A 17,418-nucleotide genomic window follows, 5' to 3' on the forward strand; every position below is an offset into this window, starting at 1 on the left:
AGCATGGGGTTAACCTGTGCTTCCAAAAACAAAACGCAACTTTGCTGGGGGATTTTTGGGGGGCTCACAGACATTAAACCATTAATTATATACCAGTATAATAAATGTTCTTGTATATTCAAAGTTCCCCAGCAAGGTTAGAAGCACTCACAGGAGAAGACAAGGATAATGTGTGCTGGCAGCAGGGTGGCCTTAGCCAACTGAAACAGGTGATAGAAACTAAAACAACAACTTTTTGCTATCTGCCTAGACAATGCACTAACTAGGACTCCAAGGCAGAAGGTAATCCGATATTTTTATTCAAGACAGGTTCTATGCTTCTCCTCCTTGCACACTGGGATCCCTCCCCCAGTTTTTCTCCCTAGCTATGGCCAGATTTTTCTCTGAACCTGTGAGGACTGGCATGTTCTAGAAGCTGGCTAGCTAGACTCATTCTGGTTAAATCACAGCCCTCAGATTTGGACCCCTGGGCCCGTTCTCAAGTGGGATTTTTAGAAATACTGTCCTTTAAACAAGTGTGATCAGTCCTAGCCCTCAGAAGAGTAGAAAGAATATTAGGTCAGAAACCCCAAGAGATCTTAAATGGAAACCAGGTCAGGTAGAACTCTTTTCTATCTGAGGTAAGGACAGTATTTCTCAAGGCGCATTAAACTGTATGTTTAAGTAAAATTAATGTCATATATGAAAATGGCCATATTTATAAGTAACAAATCCAAAAGAAAAAATTTGTAATTTCACATCTAGCATTTCTGGAAAAGAACCTTTCAAGTGTGTTATATAATAAAAGGGGCTAAATACTACATATATACCTATGGTCCTGGCACCACTGCTAAACATTTTTATAAAAATCAAATATTCAGATATTTACCAATATTCCTTATGCCAGACTTAAATAAAAAATGGAGTTTTAATTTTTTTTAAAAAAGGTCCTCTGGGTGTTCCAAAGGTTTCAGTAAGCTCCAATAGGTCACGGATTTTTGGTTTTTGTTCATTAATAAATCTCCAGTACCTGACACATAGGTGCATTAAGTATTTGAATGATTATTTAAAAAAATATAAAAGCAAAACTTCGAAATAAAATAAAGAATAATAAGAGCAATGACAAGCTTACTGTGTGCTAGGAATTTTGCTAGTAATAGCATTAAAGATCTCACTTAATCCTTATAACAATAGGATAGGTATTTACAGCTCATAATAAGTAAAGCTAACTTTTAATGAGGGCTTATATAGCATCATATATTTTCAAAGTATACATACAAATTTTATATTATTGAGTGACATTTTCTACGAAACACAACCATAAAACCTAAGTCATCAAGTATGTGAAACACGTTCTTAACAACTTACAGAGCAGTATAAATCAAATATAAAGGAAAATACATAAAAGTAACCTCTGTGACTATTTTTCCTCTTTTGTTGCTAAGACTACTGACAACCAATAACACCAAAAATTAATGTATAGCCCAATTAATAATGGACAATTATTTGTTAAATTTACATAACAATGACATGATTATTTTCATAGTAACAGTCTAGTAAAGCAAGTGTTTCTATTACTTTATATTTTATACTTGAGCTCATATTTGAGTTATCATCTCCAAAATATTAATACTGAGCCATTTTACTTTTTAACAATGAAGTTTCAATAAGAAAATGTGTCAAAATATCCCAAAGTATGAGTTTTTGAAAAAAAATTAAGAAATATATAAAAAGGATTTATAAAGAATAGTAAAATAAATACTCCTGTATCTACCATACAAGTTAAGAACATTATCAGTAGGATGATCATTAACTCATAATCTAAATTGGAACACTTAAGAAAGAAATGTAGTGATATTAAAAATTATACCAGTACACTAAGCATGAAGTGGCAAACAGAACCTTTATTTATCAGTGGCTTCAGAAGTAACTTGGTTACACCCTGAAGTTCACATCCCCTCTTCCTACTCTCAAGAGGTAACCAGTAAACTAAATATACTTATGTATTCTACTGTTAATGAACATTTTTTTCTGTTATTGTGGTACATCCCTAAATAAATCTCTTGGTACATAAGTAAAGATTTTCTCTACAGTACTTACCTAGGAGTTGAAATTCTCAGTTGTAGAGTAAATGTGTGTTCAATTTTAACACAGAAGGTGAATGATTTAGCTAATCATTCACCTGTATTTTGTTTTTGTTTACTTTTTTTCCCTTTATATAACCTAACCCCTGTAATCTGTTTTGATTTTAATATATGTGGTGACAATCTAATTTTCCCCCCTCAAATAACTATTTTTCATAATTCTGTATGTTGAATAATCAATCCTTTTCCAGTTGGCTTGGCATGCTTCTCCTAAAATCAAGTTCTTATATGAAGTATAATTTGCTTCAGCCCTACCTATTGTGTTCAATTAGGTTGCGAGTATTAACTATACATTAAAATTACATTATCAATCAACCCAGTACAATATACAGCAGTCAACTGACCAGAAGGTTTGTGCCCCTGGATTTACTGTCTTAATATCTCCTGGCCAAAAGCTGTGACAACTTAAGTCTCCTTTTCCTTTGTTCTATCCTTGTCAGATTTTTTTTTTTTTTTTTTTTTTTGAGACAGAGTTTTGCTCTGTTGCCCAGGCTGGAGTGTAGTGGCACAATCACAGCTTACTGCAACCTCGAACTCCTGGGTTCAAGTGATCTTCCCACTTTGGCCTCCCAAAGTGCTGTGATTACAGTCATGAGCCACCACACCCAGTTGGAGATTTTTTTTTTTAAGCTATTAAACATTTAGAGGAATGTATGAAGCACCTCTTGTACCGTGGGGTTCGACGAAGGATAGATAGAAAAACCACCCTCTTTCTGTGGATGAAACGTAACATAGACATATTCTTCAGTATTTGAACTCTTGCTATGGGAGTATTTGTTATAATGACTCACGGAAAGTTTTCTTTAAACTAAAATTTGCTATCCTACTTGAAATCTACTCTAATTTCAAGAGTATAACTTGCACATGTTCACCAGTGGAAATGCTGTGCAGGGTCAGTCCATGGGATCAAGAGTGATTCAATCAAATCTAAGCTGTTTGTTTCTGACAGAATACTGTCTTCTGCTCAAGTTACTTAAAGTTACTATTCATAATTCCTATTTTTTTCCCACCATTTTCTTGAAAATTTAGCCCTGCATCCACACCCCAGAGTTTGCTTCTGCCATTACACCTGGAAACACAGCTAACCTTGGCCCAGTTTAGATAGTATCTGTAACATATTTTGTTGTCTATCTGTATTACAGTAAAAGTTCCCTGCAGTAGAGGACACCATAATTCATACCTGATAATGAATAGTATCTGAGTTCTACACACAACTAATTCATAAAATATTAATTAGGTAAATTTTAAATGTTGTATATTACACAGAGATCCTTGGTGGATGGTTAAGGGTTAGTGATACATGGGAATATTGGGATTTGCACAGGCAGGAAACACTACTTTTCTCATTTTAAATTACAGAATGTAGGTTAGATGCAATCTGAAAATTCACTACCCAAGAAACTTTTCAATAGTGGATTTGATTCAGGTAATGAGTCTTGAAATTATAATTTGATAAATGAAACTCACATCCCAGCCTTGCCTCTGAGATTATACCCAGATAATCTTGGAAGTTCTGGGTTTCCCCAAACTCTTATTTACAATCTCTGGTTTACTAACAGTATGCTACATATCATATTAATTGTTTGTGGCTTTTGCCATTCTTGGAAGAGTGTATGACTGTTGTTTCCTTAATTCTGACAACTGTACACAATAAATGCTCTGTAAACAGGAGCTGCTCATGAACATAATAATCAAATAGGTAAGCGAAATTATTTTAAATGTTGAGGATATGGTATGTGTAATTCAAAAACTTGAGGCAAATTAAACATAATATAACCTTTAGAACTTCAGACTAGCAAATGCTTATGTATATCAACATGAACCCATCATACTGTGGCACATGTTAAGATACCTTTCCAAAGGGCCATTTATCTCACGGGAGAAACATGTCAACAAAGAGAAAAGAAATAAATTAGAAAAGAGGGTCATTTAAGTTTATGACCACAAATAACCCCCTCATCACAAACAACCCTAATCATTTCGTCTGTTATTACAAAATCAAAATTCTCCTAATAGATGGAAAAACCAATTTTGTTTACCAGATCCTGTACTCTACCATCTTACTCTGTTCCTCTAAAAATGCTCAGTGAATTTGTAATGCAGAGACAATATAGAAATGAGTAATATAGCACCACTGCCTTTAAAACCTAAATAGTGCCAGACATATGGTATGCACTCAACCTGTTTGTTGAATGAATTCTCTAGCATGTAAAATTTTTTCTTTTGAATAATAACAAATTATTTTATCCACAGAGAAAAAAAATTAACTCAAGAAAAATCAAACAACATCTTCTTACCCACAATCTGGAGCTGGACACCACCTACAATCAGGATCTGCAACAAGCCACCTTCTAAGCATAAATTCTTCATATTTTTCCATCAAGATATCATCACTTAATATCAAGCGAATATCATGGGGATTAAACCGTTCAGTACATTCTGGGCAACTAATATTAACTCTACTTTCAGATATTTCTATCCTTAGATATTGTCGTAAGCAATCCACACAAGATCTATGATGACAAGTCATTATATCAGGAAATCTGTCTTTAGAATGCCGCAAAAGGCACAATGGGCACTCTATGAAGTCTCCAATTTGTTTGCTGATGGAAGTTAATCCATTGTCAGAAGAGGTATTTGTAGAGAAAATGGAGTTCTTATCAGTACACATTTCAGAATGTATACTTTCAATACTTGCAATTCCATCCACCCCGCCATTTAGCTCCCTTGATTTACGTTTGTTATCTTTTTTCCTCCGAAACAGGGAGCCTATTGAAATTCTTCTTTTTTTGGGTGCCTTTTTGACTGAAGGCAAGCTCACAGATGAAGCAGAGGACTGAAGATCTCGATCTGAACCCATTTGCCGATGTAAACTCATGTCTAAAATGCTTGTTAGAATTGAGTCAGGGTCAGTGCTTACACACAGCCCTTCATTATACTTAGAGATAAAACCTATTTCTTGTTCTTGCATTCAGATTAAGTCATGATGTAAGAATATCCTACTTGGTTCCTTCAGAGAATTCTTGAAAAGTTCAATTTACAGAAGACTGTTATCACGGATGTTCTGAAAAATAAAAAATAAAAGATCATTTAGTTGTATTCTTAGTTTGTATATTTTTATAAATATGAAATTTCAAACAAGTATGTTCCTTAACCATTTTTTAAAATAAGGCCATTTATTAAATAGTCTATAAGAAATGATAAGACGAATGCTGAAATAACAAGGGCATTCTTTAATCTTAATAAAATATTCTAGATTTGAGCTGACCTAATCATTATTAATATCTTAGAAAAGTTTCTGGTTATTATCACTCTGACTTCAGTGATTTCTCACTCCCTTTAGCAGGTTTTGTTGTTGCTGTTGCTTGTAACTGACAATCAAGTATACTTGCAAATACAAAGGGCTAAGAATAGCTTACACAATCTTGCGGAACAAAGTGTGGAAAGGGCTCTAACACCACCAGATATAATGACTTATTATAAAGTTACAGTAATTAAGACAGTGTGCTATGCCACAGGATGCATATATAGACCAGTGGAACAGAAAACAGTCCAGAAAAAGTAATATATATATATATACATATTTATATATATATATATATATATATATATGTATGTGTGTGTGTATATATATATATATACACACACACACATATATATATATATATGAGACTTGATTTACAACAAAGGTGATGTTGCTGAGGACTGAGAATAAATGGCCTTTAAAAAAAGGAAAGTACTGTCTACTGGTTATCCACCTAAGAAAAGAAAAGACACTTGATAGATGGCTCAACCATGTGTGAAAATTAATTACAGTTAGTTTATAGATCTAAATGTAAAGCTTCCAGGAGACAAGAGACTGTTCCAATGAAAAAATTCTTAAATAGAATATACAAAAGTACCAACCATAAAATAAAAGATTGATAAACTAGACTAGAATAAAATAAAAAAATAGCATTAAGGGTATGGGAGGAGACTTTTGCCACATACAACTAATAAAGACATAGTACCCAAACTATGTAAAGAATGCTTACAAATCACTAAGAAAACGCAGACAATCCAACAGAAAAATGGGCAGGGGACTTAACAGGTATTTCACAAAAGGATATGAAAAAGTGCTCATCATCAGTCACCAGGAAAAACATATTAATGCCACATTCAGAGACCACAACATACTTCTAATAGGATGGCTAAAATTAAATGACTGACATTTCCAAGTGTTAGCAAGGATGTGAAGGAATAGGAACTCATTTACACTACTGGAGGGAGTGTAAAATGGAACAACTACTTTGGAAAACTCTTTAACAATATCTACCAAACTGGAACATAGAGATGGCCTATTACCCAACAATTTTACTCCAGAAATAAGTACATAAGAAAAATGTATGTACATATACATTAGGCATACTTAACAATGCTCACAATAGCATTAGTAATAATAATCAAAATATTGGAAACAACCTACACTTTTATCAACAGTAGAATAAATAAGTTGTGGTATATTCACACTTTAAAGCAATGAACCAATGAAAAAGAACAAAATACTGCTACACGCAAGACAAGAATCTCACACAAAAGAGTATGTGCTATAATTCTATTACATAAAGTTCCAAACAGACAGGATTAATGCACAATGTTAGGAGACACAATTGTGGCTACCTTTTGCGGGGAGGCACAAAATAACTTTCTTTTTTTTTTGAGACAGAATCTGGCTCTGTTGCCCAAGCTGGAGTGCTGTGGTGCACAATCTCCACCTTCCAGGTTCAAGCGATTCTCCTGCCTCAGCCTCCCAAGCAGATGGGATTACAGGCAGGTACCACCGCGTCTGGCTAATTTTTGTATTTTTAGTAGAAACAAGTTTTCACCACATTGGTCAGGCTGGCTTCAAACTCCTGACCTCAAGTGATCCACCCATCTTAGTCTCTCTTCAAAACCCATTTTAAAGCTTTCTTTCTAATAGATATAAGATACTTTTGACAGTACTCTATTTTTCATAGTGACAATGGTTTTCTCATACCTCAACATTTTGGTAGACAATTTAAGTTGCAGAAAAGGAATCACTATTTTTCTAACCAAATGATCTAGTATAGAGAATATTCATTTAGCTAATTGTGCATAACTTCAGAAATCAATATTAACAGATAAAAGATAGGGAAATCCTCAAAACTAGACTCATATTTTGGATCTGCTTAGCCTCTGGTGCTAAATAAAGGTTCCTAAGGCAATGAAAAAAGAAGTTATCTGTCTTTGTGTAGCATTTGCTATATGTACTGTTGCAAATACTATCTCACCAAATTTAAATATGGGTATGTACAATTTAATGTAGTAGCTGACTACCAAAAAACAGATAATTATCATAAGCCATCCTTTGATCAGACCATGACTTTAAGTGATACGTTAGAAATGATATATTTCTACACAAGCTAATTTTGGCCCAAAGTAAACAGAGTTTTTATAAATCTGAACCACATCATTAAGTTTCAGGCATTAAACTAGATTCTCATATATCACTTTCTCTTAACAGAGATAAATCACTAATACTCAAAAATCTCATTAAATGTTATTTTTAAGTTATGTCATTCATGATCTACATGCTTATTTACAAGACTTGCTTAACTATGAACCTCAGATTTAGAAATGTCATATTTTCCTCTAACAAACTGCTTCCCCAACATATATAACTACCAAATTCAGATACCAAGCAGCAATGCCTTCTCTGGCCATTATTATTATTTTTTCCTTTATTGAGACATGGTCTGATCAAAGGATGGCTTATAATTATCTATTTTTTGGTAGTCAGCTACTACATTAAATGGTTCACTCTGTTGCCCAGGCTGGAGTGCACTGGTGCAATGTCAGCTCACTACAACCTCCACCTCCTGAGTTCAAGTGATTCTCACACCTCAGCCTCCCGAGTAGCTGGGACTATAGGCACATGCCACCACACCTGGCTAATTTTTGTATTTTTAGTAAAGATGGGGTTTCACAGTGTTGGCCACGCTGGTCTCGAACTCCTGACCTCAAGTGATTCTCCTGCCTGGGCCTCCCAAAGTGCTGGGATTACAGGCATGAGCCACCGCACCCAGCCTATAGGCATTATTTTTACTACCTAGGTTACAATATTTATTAAGCATCTCTTTCTACAGACTATTAAAGTAAAAATATAAAAAGCACAATACATTTTTAGAAAAATATAAAATGCTAAAAAAAAAAAAGCTAATGCATGGACTAGCTTCAGTAAAATCCATGAAATCTCAAAGTGTATGTTAAATTGTGAATATATATATATTCTAGTCACAGGATATATTCACAGCTTTCAACATATTCTCCAAGGAGTCTAAAGTACAATGAAAGGCTAACTGCTAATGCTGAGATGTCAGATTTAACTTGCCAGCAAAAGTTAACAGTTTCTGTAAATCCTTCCTGCTCTTACTAATTTACATTATTAGTACAACATTCATAGCTGTACCAATTATAAACTCAGTTAGAAAATACTTCTATTCCATTAAGGTATGGTGTTGCAACTCTTTCTACAACAGTTAAGTTTTTGGGAAAGTTAAAAAATAACTTTCATTCCTAAACAAAGTCTCTGATTCATCATACAAGAATAAACATTATGTGGGCAGATGGACTAGAGTAACCCATCACATGTATTAAAAACAAAAATCATACAAGTAAATGTTAATCAATATTGTAAATTCAAAGGTCAGTTGACTGTAAACATGTCCATAAAGATATTATAATGTATTGTGTCATCTTTACCTAAAATGGCAATTACCAGTGAAAAAATTTTAAAGTTGATTACTCCTTAGGAGGTAAGGCAATCAATAATCTATTTAAATGTATTAATAACAGACACGAAGAGGTTAAAATATTTAATGCTCAGTGTGAAAGAAATAAATGGTGTTAGATATACAATCAAAATATCTTTCAATTATTTCAATGTCTCCTTAGAAGCGTGAGCACATAATATGCAGATGTAAGGAAATCTAAGTTCTATGATCTCTACCAAGTGGTTTTATGGATTTAGTTTAGAAAGGCCCTCTCTGTATCACCTGTAAAACAGGGAAAATACTACTGTGGCAGAGATGCTGTTATATGCGAGGCTGCTTCATTTTCCTCCTGAGCATAAAGCAGGACTACATTTTCCATTTCACTTCTGGCTAGGTGTGGCCATGTTATTAGTCCTGGCCAATGCAATCTGAGTATAACGATGTGTGCCCTTTCAAAGACTGACCCCTAAATCATTTCTGAAAACAACCTTTGAGCTCTCTTTCTCTTCATGCAATGGCTGGCTGAATGGAGTAACACTAATGGGTGACAACAAGCAAAACTTAGAGGACAGAGGAGTCACAAGATAGAAAGAATCTGGATACCTGAGTACTACACGTGGTTCTTTGTGTGAGTGAGAAATAAACTGTTACTGCGTTCCACCATGAGATTTTGGGTCTTCTGTTACAGACACAATTATCTATCCTACCCACCTTAAAGCTGGAAAATAGAATAAGATGAAGTAAAAAAAAAAATTTATATTAGCTTAGGGGAAAGCTTTTTAAGTGCAACAAAAATATGGGGTAGTGATAGAGTATATTATATCGAGTGAATAACGCATGCACTTTGGAGTCAGTATACCTTGAGTTCAAGTTCAGCCTCTGAAACTTACATTAACTAGCTGTGTGACATTGGGTTAAATTACTAAGACTCAGTTTCTTCAATTGTAAAATGGGGATTATAGTATCTACAGTCCATAGATTATAAAGATTAAACAAAATAACACAGCAAGAATTCTGTAAAGAGTATGGTACATATAAATCACTTATATATTACCTGTAAGTACATTTACCTGAGAAGATAACACAAATGAATCTAAATTTACCATGTATTGGATAAAAAGAATTATTACACATTAGGTTAGAAATAAAAACAAATGCTTGGCTCTGAAATGGCTTTCCTAATGTAATCAGAATAGTTAGCCACTTGGAAGTTTCGAACATATCATTAAAGTACACGAATTTCTCAAAGGTAAATATAAATAATGTACAAACCTACCTCAAGTGGTCTAATATTATAAATGAAAAAAATATTTTTAATTCAACTACTTATAAATGAGGGAGATGGGGATAATTCAACACATCATTAGTGTAGGTGAGTATCAGCTTTCAATAAGTTGTTTAGAAAGTAAATGCTTACCAAGACCCAGATATACTATCTTGGGTTCTAGCCTTAAGATAGTTTCTATAATCTCTCAGAAATAGAAACTAAAAGTTCAGAATAAGCTATTCCCATAAGCCACAAAGCCTCCCCAAAGAGGTATTTCTTAAACAGTTTCACAAACATGCACCTGCCACATTTACCTGTTGAAGCTTGTATTTGATTGGGAGAAGAACAGAATGATGCTTTGTGTTTTTAATAATACTCATTACAAGTAATACTCATTACTCAAGTCATTACAAAAAGTAAGCAGCTGCAGAAAGGAATAAAGCATTACTCATTCAATTTTCCCAATAAAAAACATTTTGGTTAGCTTATTCCAGGTCCTCTTTGATAAGGAGAGAAACAATACACAATTAGGGAACCACAGGGAAAGCAGAGTACAAAATGCCAGGTATGACCAAGCACCCAGAGACATGTAAGTTTTGCTTTTTTTTTAAATTTAAGTTCTGGGATACATGTGCAGATCTTGCAGGATTGTTACAGAGGTACACACATGCCATGGTGGTTTGCTGCTGCCATCCCGTTACCTACATTAGATATTTCTCCTAATGTTATCCCTCCCCAATCTCCCCACCCCCTGTAATCCCTCCCCTAACCCCTAACCCCTCAACAGACTCCAGTGTGTGCTATTCCCCTCCCTGTGTCCATGTGTCCTCATTGTTCAACACCCACTTATGAGAACATGCAGTGTTTGGTTCTCTGTTCTTCTGTCAGTTTGCTGAGAATGATGGTTTTCAGACTCAACCATGTCCTTGCAAAGGACATGAACTCATTCTTTTTAATGGCTGCATAGTATTCCATGGTGTATATATGCCATATTTTCTTTATCCAATCTATCGCTGATGGGCATTTGGGTTGGTTCCAAGTCTTTGCTATTGTAAACAGTGCCGCAATGAACATTGTGTCTTTATAACAGAATGATTTATAATCCTTTGGATATATACCCAGTAATGGGATTGTTGAGTCAAATGGCATTTCTATTTCTAGATTCTTGAGGAACTGCCACACTGTCTTCCACAATGGTTGAACTAATTTACACTCCCATCAACAGTGTAAAAGTGTTCCTATTTCTCCACAACATCTCCAGCATCTGTTGTCTCCAGATTTTTTAATGATCGGCATTCTAACTGGCATGAGATGGTATTTCAGAGTGGTTTTGATTTGCATTTCTCTGATGCCCAGTAATGATGAGCATTTTTTCATGTTTGTTGGTCACATATATGTCTTCTGAAAAGTGTCTGTCCTTATCCTTCACTCACTTTTTGATGGGGCTGTTTTTTTCTTGTATTTTTGTTTTTTTTGTTGTTGTTGTTTGTTTTTGTTTGTTTTTTGTTTTTATTTTTTTGTTTGTTTTCTTTTGTTTGTTTGTTTGTTTTTTGTATTTTTGTTTAAGTTCTTTGTAGATTCTGGATATTAGCCCTTTGTCAGATGTGTAGCTTGCAAAAATTTTCCCATTCTGTTGTCAGTTCACTCTAATGATAGTTTCTTTTGCTGTGCAGAAGCTCTTAAGTTTAATTAGATCCCATTTGTCTATTTTGGCTTTTGTTATCATGGCTTTTGGTGTTTTATTCATGAAGTCCTTGCCTATGCCTATGTCCTGAATGGTACTGCCTAGGTTTTCTTCTAGGGTTTCTATGGTGTTAGGTCTTATGTTTAAATCTTTAATTTTTTTGTATAAGGTATAAGGAAAGGGTCCCGTTTCAGCTTTCTGCACATGGCTAGCCAGTTTTCCCAACACCATTTATTAAACAGGAAATCCTTTCCCCATTGTTTGTTTTTGTCAGGTTTGTCAAAGATCAGATGGTTGTAGGTGTGTGGCGTTACTTCCAAGGCCTCTGTTCTGTTTCATTGGTCTATATCTCTGTTTTGGTACCAGTACCATGCTGTTTTAATTACTGTAGCTTTGTAGTACAGTAGCATGATGCCTCCAGCTTTGTTCTTTTTGCTTAGGATTGCTTTGGCTATGTGCGCTCTTTTTTGGTTCCATATGAAGTTTATAGTGGTTTTTTTCCAGTTAGGTGAAGAAGTTCAATGGTAGCTTGATGGGGATAGCATGGAATCTATAAATTACTTTGGGCAGTATGGCCATTTTCATGATATTGATTTTTCCTAACCATGAGCATGGACTGTTTTTCCATCTGTTTGTGTCCTCTCTTATTTCCTTGCGCAGTGGTTTGTAGTTCTCCTTGAAGAGGTCCTTCACATCCCTTGTTAGTTGTATTCCTAGGTATTTTATTCTCTTTGTAGCAATTGTGCATGGGAGGAAACATCTAAGTTTTTAAATAGGTTTTAAAAAGATAGGACCTAGCTGTCAAAAATTTCTTTCAACTGATTAAAATACACATTGCTGAAGAGAGACTAATTTGATTGCTGCATATCCAAAGGGAAACAGACACATTTTGCTTACTATGTCTCCTGGTTCTCAAGAGAAGAGAAACACTAACCTAGTATTAGATCTTAACTAAGTCTGTCTATGTTTTTGAATTTTAATTTCCATATTTGAAAATGAAGGTGATTAAAACCACATAATGTCTAGGGTCCCTTAGTTCCAAAAGACTATGATAATAATATACAAATACATTGACATTTAATACACAGAATACTCTAGGTTTTCAAGTAGATAACTACAATTTTCTAGGAAAAACAAATAATTGTTATTTCTGTTCTTTACAAAATGTCTCCAAATTCTCCCAAGTATTAGTATACTCTTCTCAGTAAATTCAGTATTAAAATGAATTTTACCAAGTCTCATGATTAATCTGATTCTACTATTTGGACAATTAGAAGTATTAAGTGTTTGGGCCTGGTGCAGTGGCTCACACCTGTAATCCCAGAACTTTGGAAGACCAGGGTGGTCAGATCACCCTGAGTTCAGTCATTCGAGACCAGCCTGGCCAACATAGTGAAACGCCTCTAGCAGAAATACAAAATTAGCTGGATGTGGTGGCGCTTGCCTGTAATCCCAGCAACTTGGGAGGCTGAGGCAGGAGAATTGCTTGAACCCGGGAGGTGGAGGTTGCAGTAAGCTGAGATTGTGCCATTGTACTCCAGCCTGGGTGATAAAAGAGCAAAACATCTTAAAAAAAAAAAAAGTAGTAGTACTAAGTGTTTGGACTAATTTTAACCTAACCATTTTCTCTGAAAATCCCTCAGCCCCATACAAATTATTGATAACAGCAGCATCCCACCTATCCAATTTTGGAAGCTCATTTGTCTCTTTCTCCTAAAGGACACCATGAGTAAGAGGGAGGGGAAACCTCTGGTTAGCTAAATCGTTGTGTATGCATTTAATTGTACAATATATGTAAATAAGAAATAGAATGCAAACTGTAAGAGGTGTTTGGTAGAGATCTTAGAACCTTGTTTTAAAATTTTCTTCAAACTATAAAGTAATTATCAGATGGAATAATATCTCTTGGGAACCAAGAGGCACAATAAGCAAAATGTGTCTGTTCCCTTTGGATATGTAATATTCAAATTAGCCTCTCTTTACACAAGTCTACCCAAAATGAGATTAAGAAGTCAAGTACACAGGAAATGTTATTAACTTTATAAGGGAAGAAAAGAAGTAAGGGAGTATTTCTAAGGACAGAAAAATCTACATAACAATTACACAGCAAGTAAACATTCACAAAGGTTGATCTCTGTTATCGTTTTTTCATTGAAAATTCAAGAGCAACAGAATCAGCTGGGCATAGTGGCTCATGCTTATAATCCCAGCATTTTGGAAGGACAAGATGGGCAGATTACTTGAGTTTAGGAGCTCAAGACCAGCCTGGGCATAATGGTGAAGCCCCATCTCTACAAAAACTACACAAATTAGCTGGGCGTGGTGGTGCATGTCTGTGGTCCCAGCTACTTGGGAGATCGAGGTGGCAGGATTGCTTGAGCCCAGGAGTTCCAGGCTGCAGTGAGCTAGGATCACACCACTGCACTCCATCCTGGGTGACACTATGAGACCTTATCTCTCAAAAAAAAAAAAAGGAATTGAAAAACAAACAAAAGCAACAAAATCAGTTTAACTACAATTCTAAAACAGACTATTAAATTAGATGTATCAGATTATTTAGTCAATTCTTGGGAGACATTAATCCAAAGACTAATTTGAAAAAGTAGCCATCAAAAGACAGAGTAGGTATTTTAAGTTAGTCAAGAAGATACAAAGAGTGAAAAGGCTACAAACTCTGGACCTATTTCACAAAAAAATACTAGTCATATAGAGGTCCAGGTGCTCAGGTACTTACTTGCTCTTCTCAAGAGACTGCACCAAATTTATGTGGCTGTGAAACCTATCCTTCTGACACTAGCATCCTAATCTAACCTACTTTGAAAGTGAGAAAACTGAAATTTAGAGCTATGAAGTTCGATATATCACCACTAGTCATATGAGGCTACTTGAAGTTAAATTAATTAAAGTTCCTCAGTTGCACTAGTCACATTTCAAATACTCTACGTCTATACGTTGCTATTGACTACCATATTGGACTGCACAGGTCTAGAACATTTCCTTCACCGCAGAAAGCTCTATTGCACAGCACTGGTCTGAGATGTGACTTACCGACACAGCTAACTTGGCAGAGCTAAAGGCTCAGGGTTTTTTCTACTATCTTACTTCCTAGACTAGGCCTTCATTAGTCACCTGGTATCCAAATTACCACATTAGCCTCTTTGTTAATGCCTGCTTACAAATTCCTGTTAATTCTACTGCTTTCCCCAAGATGAAGAATAAATTTTAAGCTTCATATGGCATTAAAAGTCCTTCACAGTCCAACCTCCAACCTCAGTTTCTCATTGTTTTACATAAAAATCCCACACTTTAGGCAACTGACCTATCTGTTAAATATCTTAACAAAACATATAGTTTCACCTCTGTGAATTTTCCTACGCCTTTGTCTCTGCCTGGAATACTCTTTTCCATCTTCTCTGCTAGTCTTACTCTTCTTTCAAGGCCCAACTCCTATCTTATCTCCACAATCATTCTAGGTCAGTAACTATAAATAAGCATTACTAAAAGTTACTCCAAGCTCTTATATACAAGTTAAAAATTTTTTCTGAATATTATGCAAATATTTTGATGTTATTATTTACTAGAAGGTGGGGGGAAAAGTTAGGCAGAGTAAAGGAGATTAGTGTGTATGTAGTGTTGATTACTATTTTAAACAGGGCGATCAAGTCTCACTGAAAGGGTTACTTTTAGCAGAGACCTGAAGGAGATAAAGGAGGTGTTAGCAATGTGGAAATTTGGGGAAAGAGCATCCAAGGCACAGAACAGCCACTGCAAAGGCCCTAAGGGAGGAATGTGTCTGGTATGTTCAAGAAATAGCCAGGAGGCCCTAATATGGCTGAAAATAAAAGAACAAAGCAAAGAATATCTGAGATACACGAGCATGCCAGGTTGTGTAGGGTTAAGCCACTGTAAGGACTTTGGCTTTTATTCTAAGTGAGACAGGGAAACTTAAGGAGTTTCTAAAGTGACAGAGATAGTTTAGAATCTTAAGAGTTTAAAAGGATCATTCGGGTGTTGTGAACAGTTAGGGGAGTTGTCAAGGATGAGAGCATGGAGAACAGTTTAAAGACTACTGAAGTAATCTATGAGAGAGACAACAATGGCACATCAGTGAAGGTGTTGAGGACATGTTTTGATACATATTTTGAAGGTACAACTGTTAGGATTTCCTGATGGATTACAAGAGGATTTGGCCTGATTAACCAGAAGGCTGAAACTGCTATCAACTGAAATAGGGAAGGCTATGAAGCAAACAACTTTTAAGAAGAAGCCAAGACCAGGAGTTCATTTTTAGACATTTATATTTGAAATATACTGTATCTTACATCTAGGCAGAGAGGTATATCCAAACACCTGTTTGATAAGCCCAGAGTTTAGGAAAAAAGTAAAGCCTAGAGATGTAAATTTTGGAGTTGCTGTTATCTGGATGGTGTGTAAAATTGTGAACACAGATGAAATCATCAAGAAGTAAATACTGAAGAGTAGGGAATGAGGCCTGTAGCATTCCAACATTAAGATGTAGGGGAGAAGAGGCAAATCCAGTAAAGGAGACAGAATAGGTGGAAGGGGGATAATTGAGGAATTACACCTTAAAGAAGGCAAAACCTGTTGGTCTATCGTACTAGTGTGTTACTCATTCCTCTCCCCCATGTCAACTACATCTTAAAAAGTATGCAAAGAGCAAAGAAGGAGCAAGTTAGGAAAGGAAAGAAATGACACAAGCAAAAATAACAAAATGTATCTTACAAGATATAATCGATTCCTGTTGAGATACAGGGTATTAAAACACTTCCTCTGATATTTCTCAGAATTCTAAAGAAAGGGCTGTCTAGTCTCTGACAGTCAAAGCACATGATATAAAACAAAGATAATCAGAGATTCTTGGTTTACTGAAGACTTTTGACTGCATATTAGTTTCCTGTGGCTGCCGTAACAAACTACCACAAACTGGTCGGCTTAAGACAATGGACATTTCTCTTACAGTTCTGGAGGCCAGAAGTCCAAAATCCAGCAGGACCATGCTCCCACTGGGGGGCTCAAGGGGAGAATCTGTTCTTTGCCTCTTCCAGCTTCTGGTGACTGTAAGTATTCCTTGGCTTGTGGTTACATCATTCCAGTCTCTGTCTCCATGAGCACATTGCTTCCTCCTTTTCTGTGTGTCTTCTTCTCTGTAATTTGTCTATTTTTCTCTTACAAAGACACTTGTCACTGGATTTTGAGGCTACCTGGATAATCAGCATGATCTTATCTCAAGATTCGTAACAATTACATCTGCAAAACCCCTTTTTCCAAATAACATTTCAGGTTCTGGGGATTAGAATGTGAACATATCTTTTGGGGGGCTACCATGCAATGCATTACAATATGGTTCTAGACATTTTTCCTAAGGACATCAGTAAGGTATGCTGTATTTATGTAAAAATCGAAGGAATATTTAATGTTTGTGTATAATTTTAGAAATGGGACAGGTACAGTGGCTCACGCCTGTAATCCCAGCACTTTGGAAGGCCAAGGTGGGGGGATCACTTGAGTCCAGGAGTTTGAGACCAGCCTGACCAATATGGCAAAACTTTG

The 17,418-nt window shown here is 35.5% G+C and overlaps 1 protein-coding gene across 1 annotated transcript in view; it reads right to left on the minus strand.

Moving 5' to 3' along the window:
• Nucleotides 1-17,418, minus strand: part of RNF19A (ring finger protein 19A, RBR E3 ubiquitin protein ligase) — a 50,275-nt gene that overhangs the window by 26,055 nt on the left and 6,802 nt on the right. Inside the window, exon 2 of the mRNA XM_017505012.2 lies at nucleotides 4,421-5,187. Coding sequence (XP_017360501.1) covers nucleotides 4,421-5,094 — 674 coding nt within the window. The 5' untranslated portion in view covers nucleotides 5,095-5,187. The remainder of the gene's footprint in view (nucleotides 1-4,420; nucleotides 5,188-17,418) is intronic.

Source organism: Cebus imitator, unplaced genomic scaffold (genome assembly GCF_001604975.1).
Source record: "Cebus imitator isolate Cc_AM_T3 unplaced genomic scaffold, Cebus_imitator-1.0 Scaffold331, whole genome shotgun sequence".
Classification (NCBI taxonomy): domain Eukaryota; kingdom Metazoa; phylum Chordata; class Mammalia; order Primates; family Cebidae; genus Cebus; species Cebus imitator.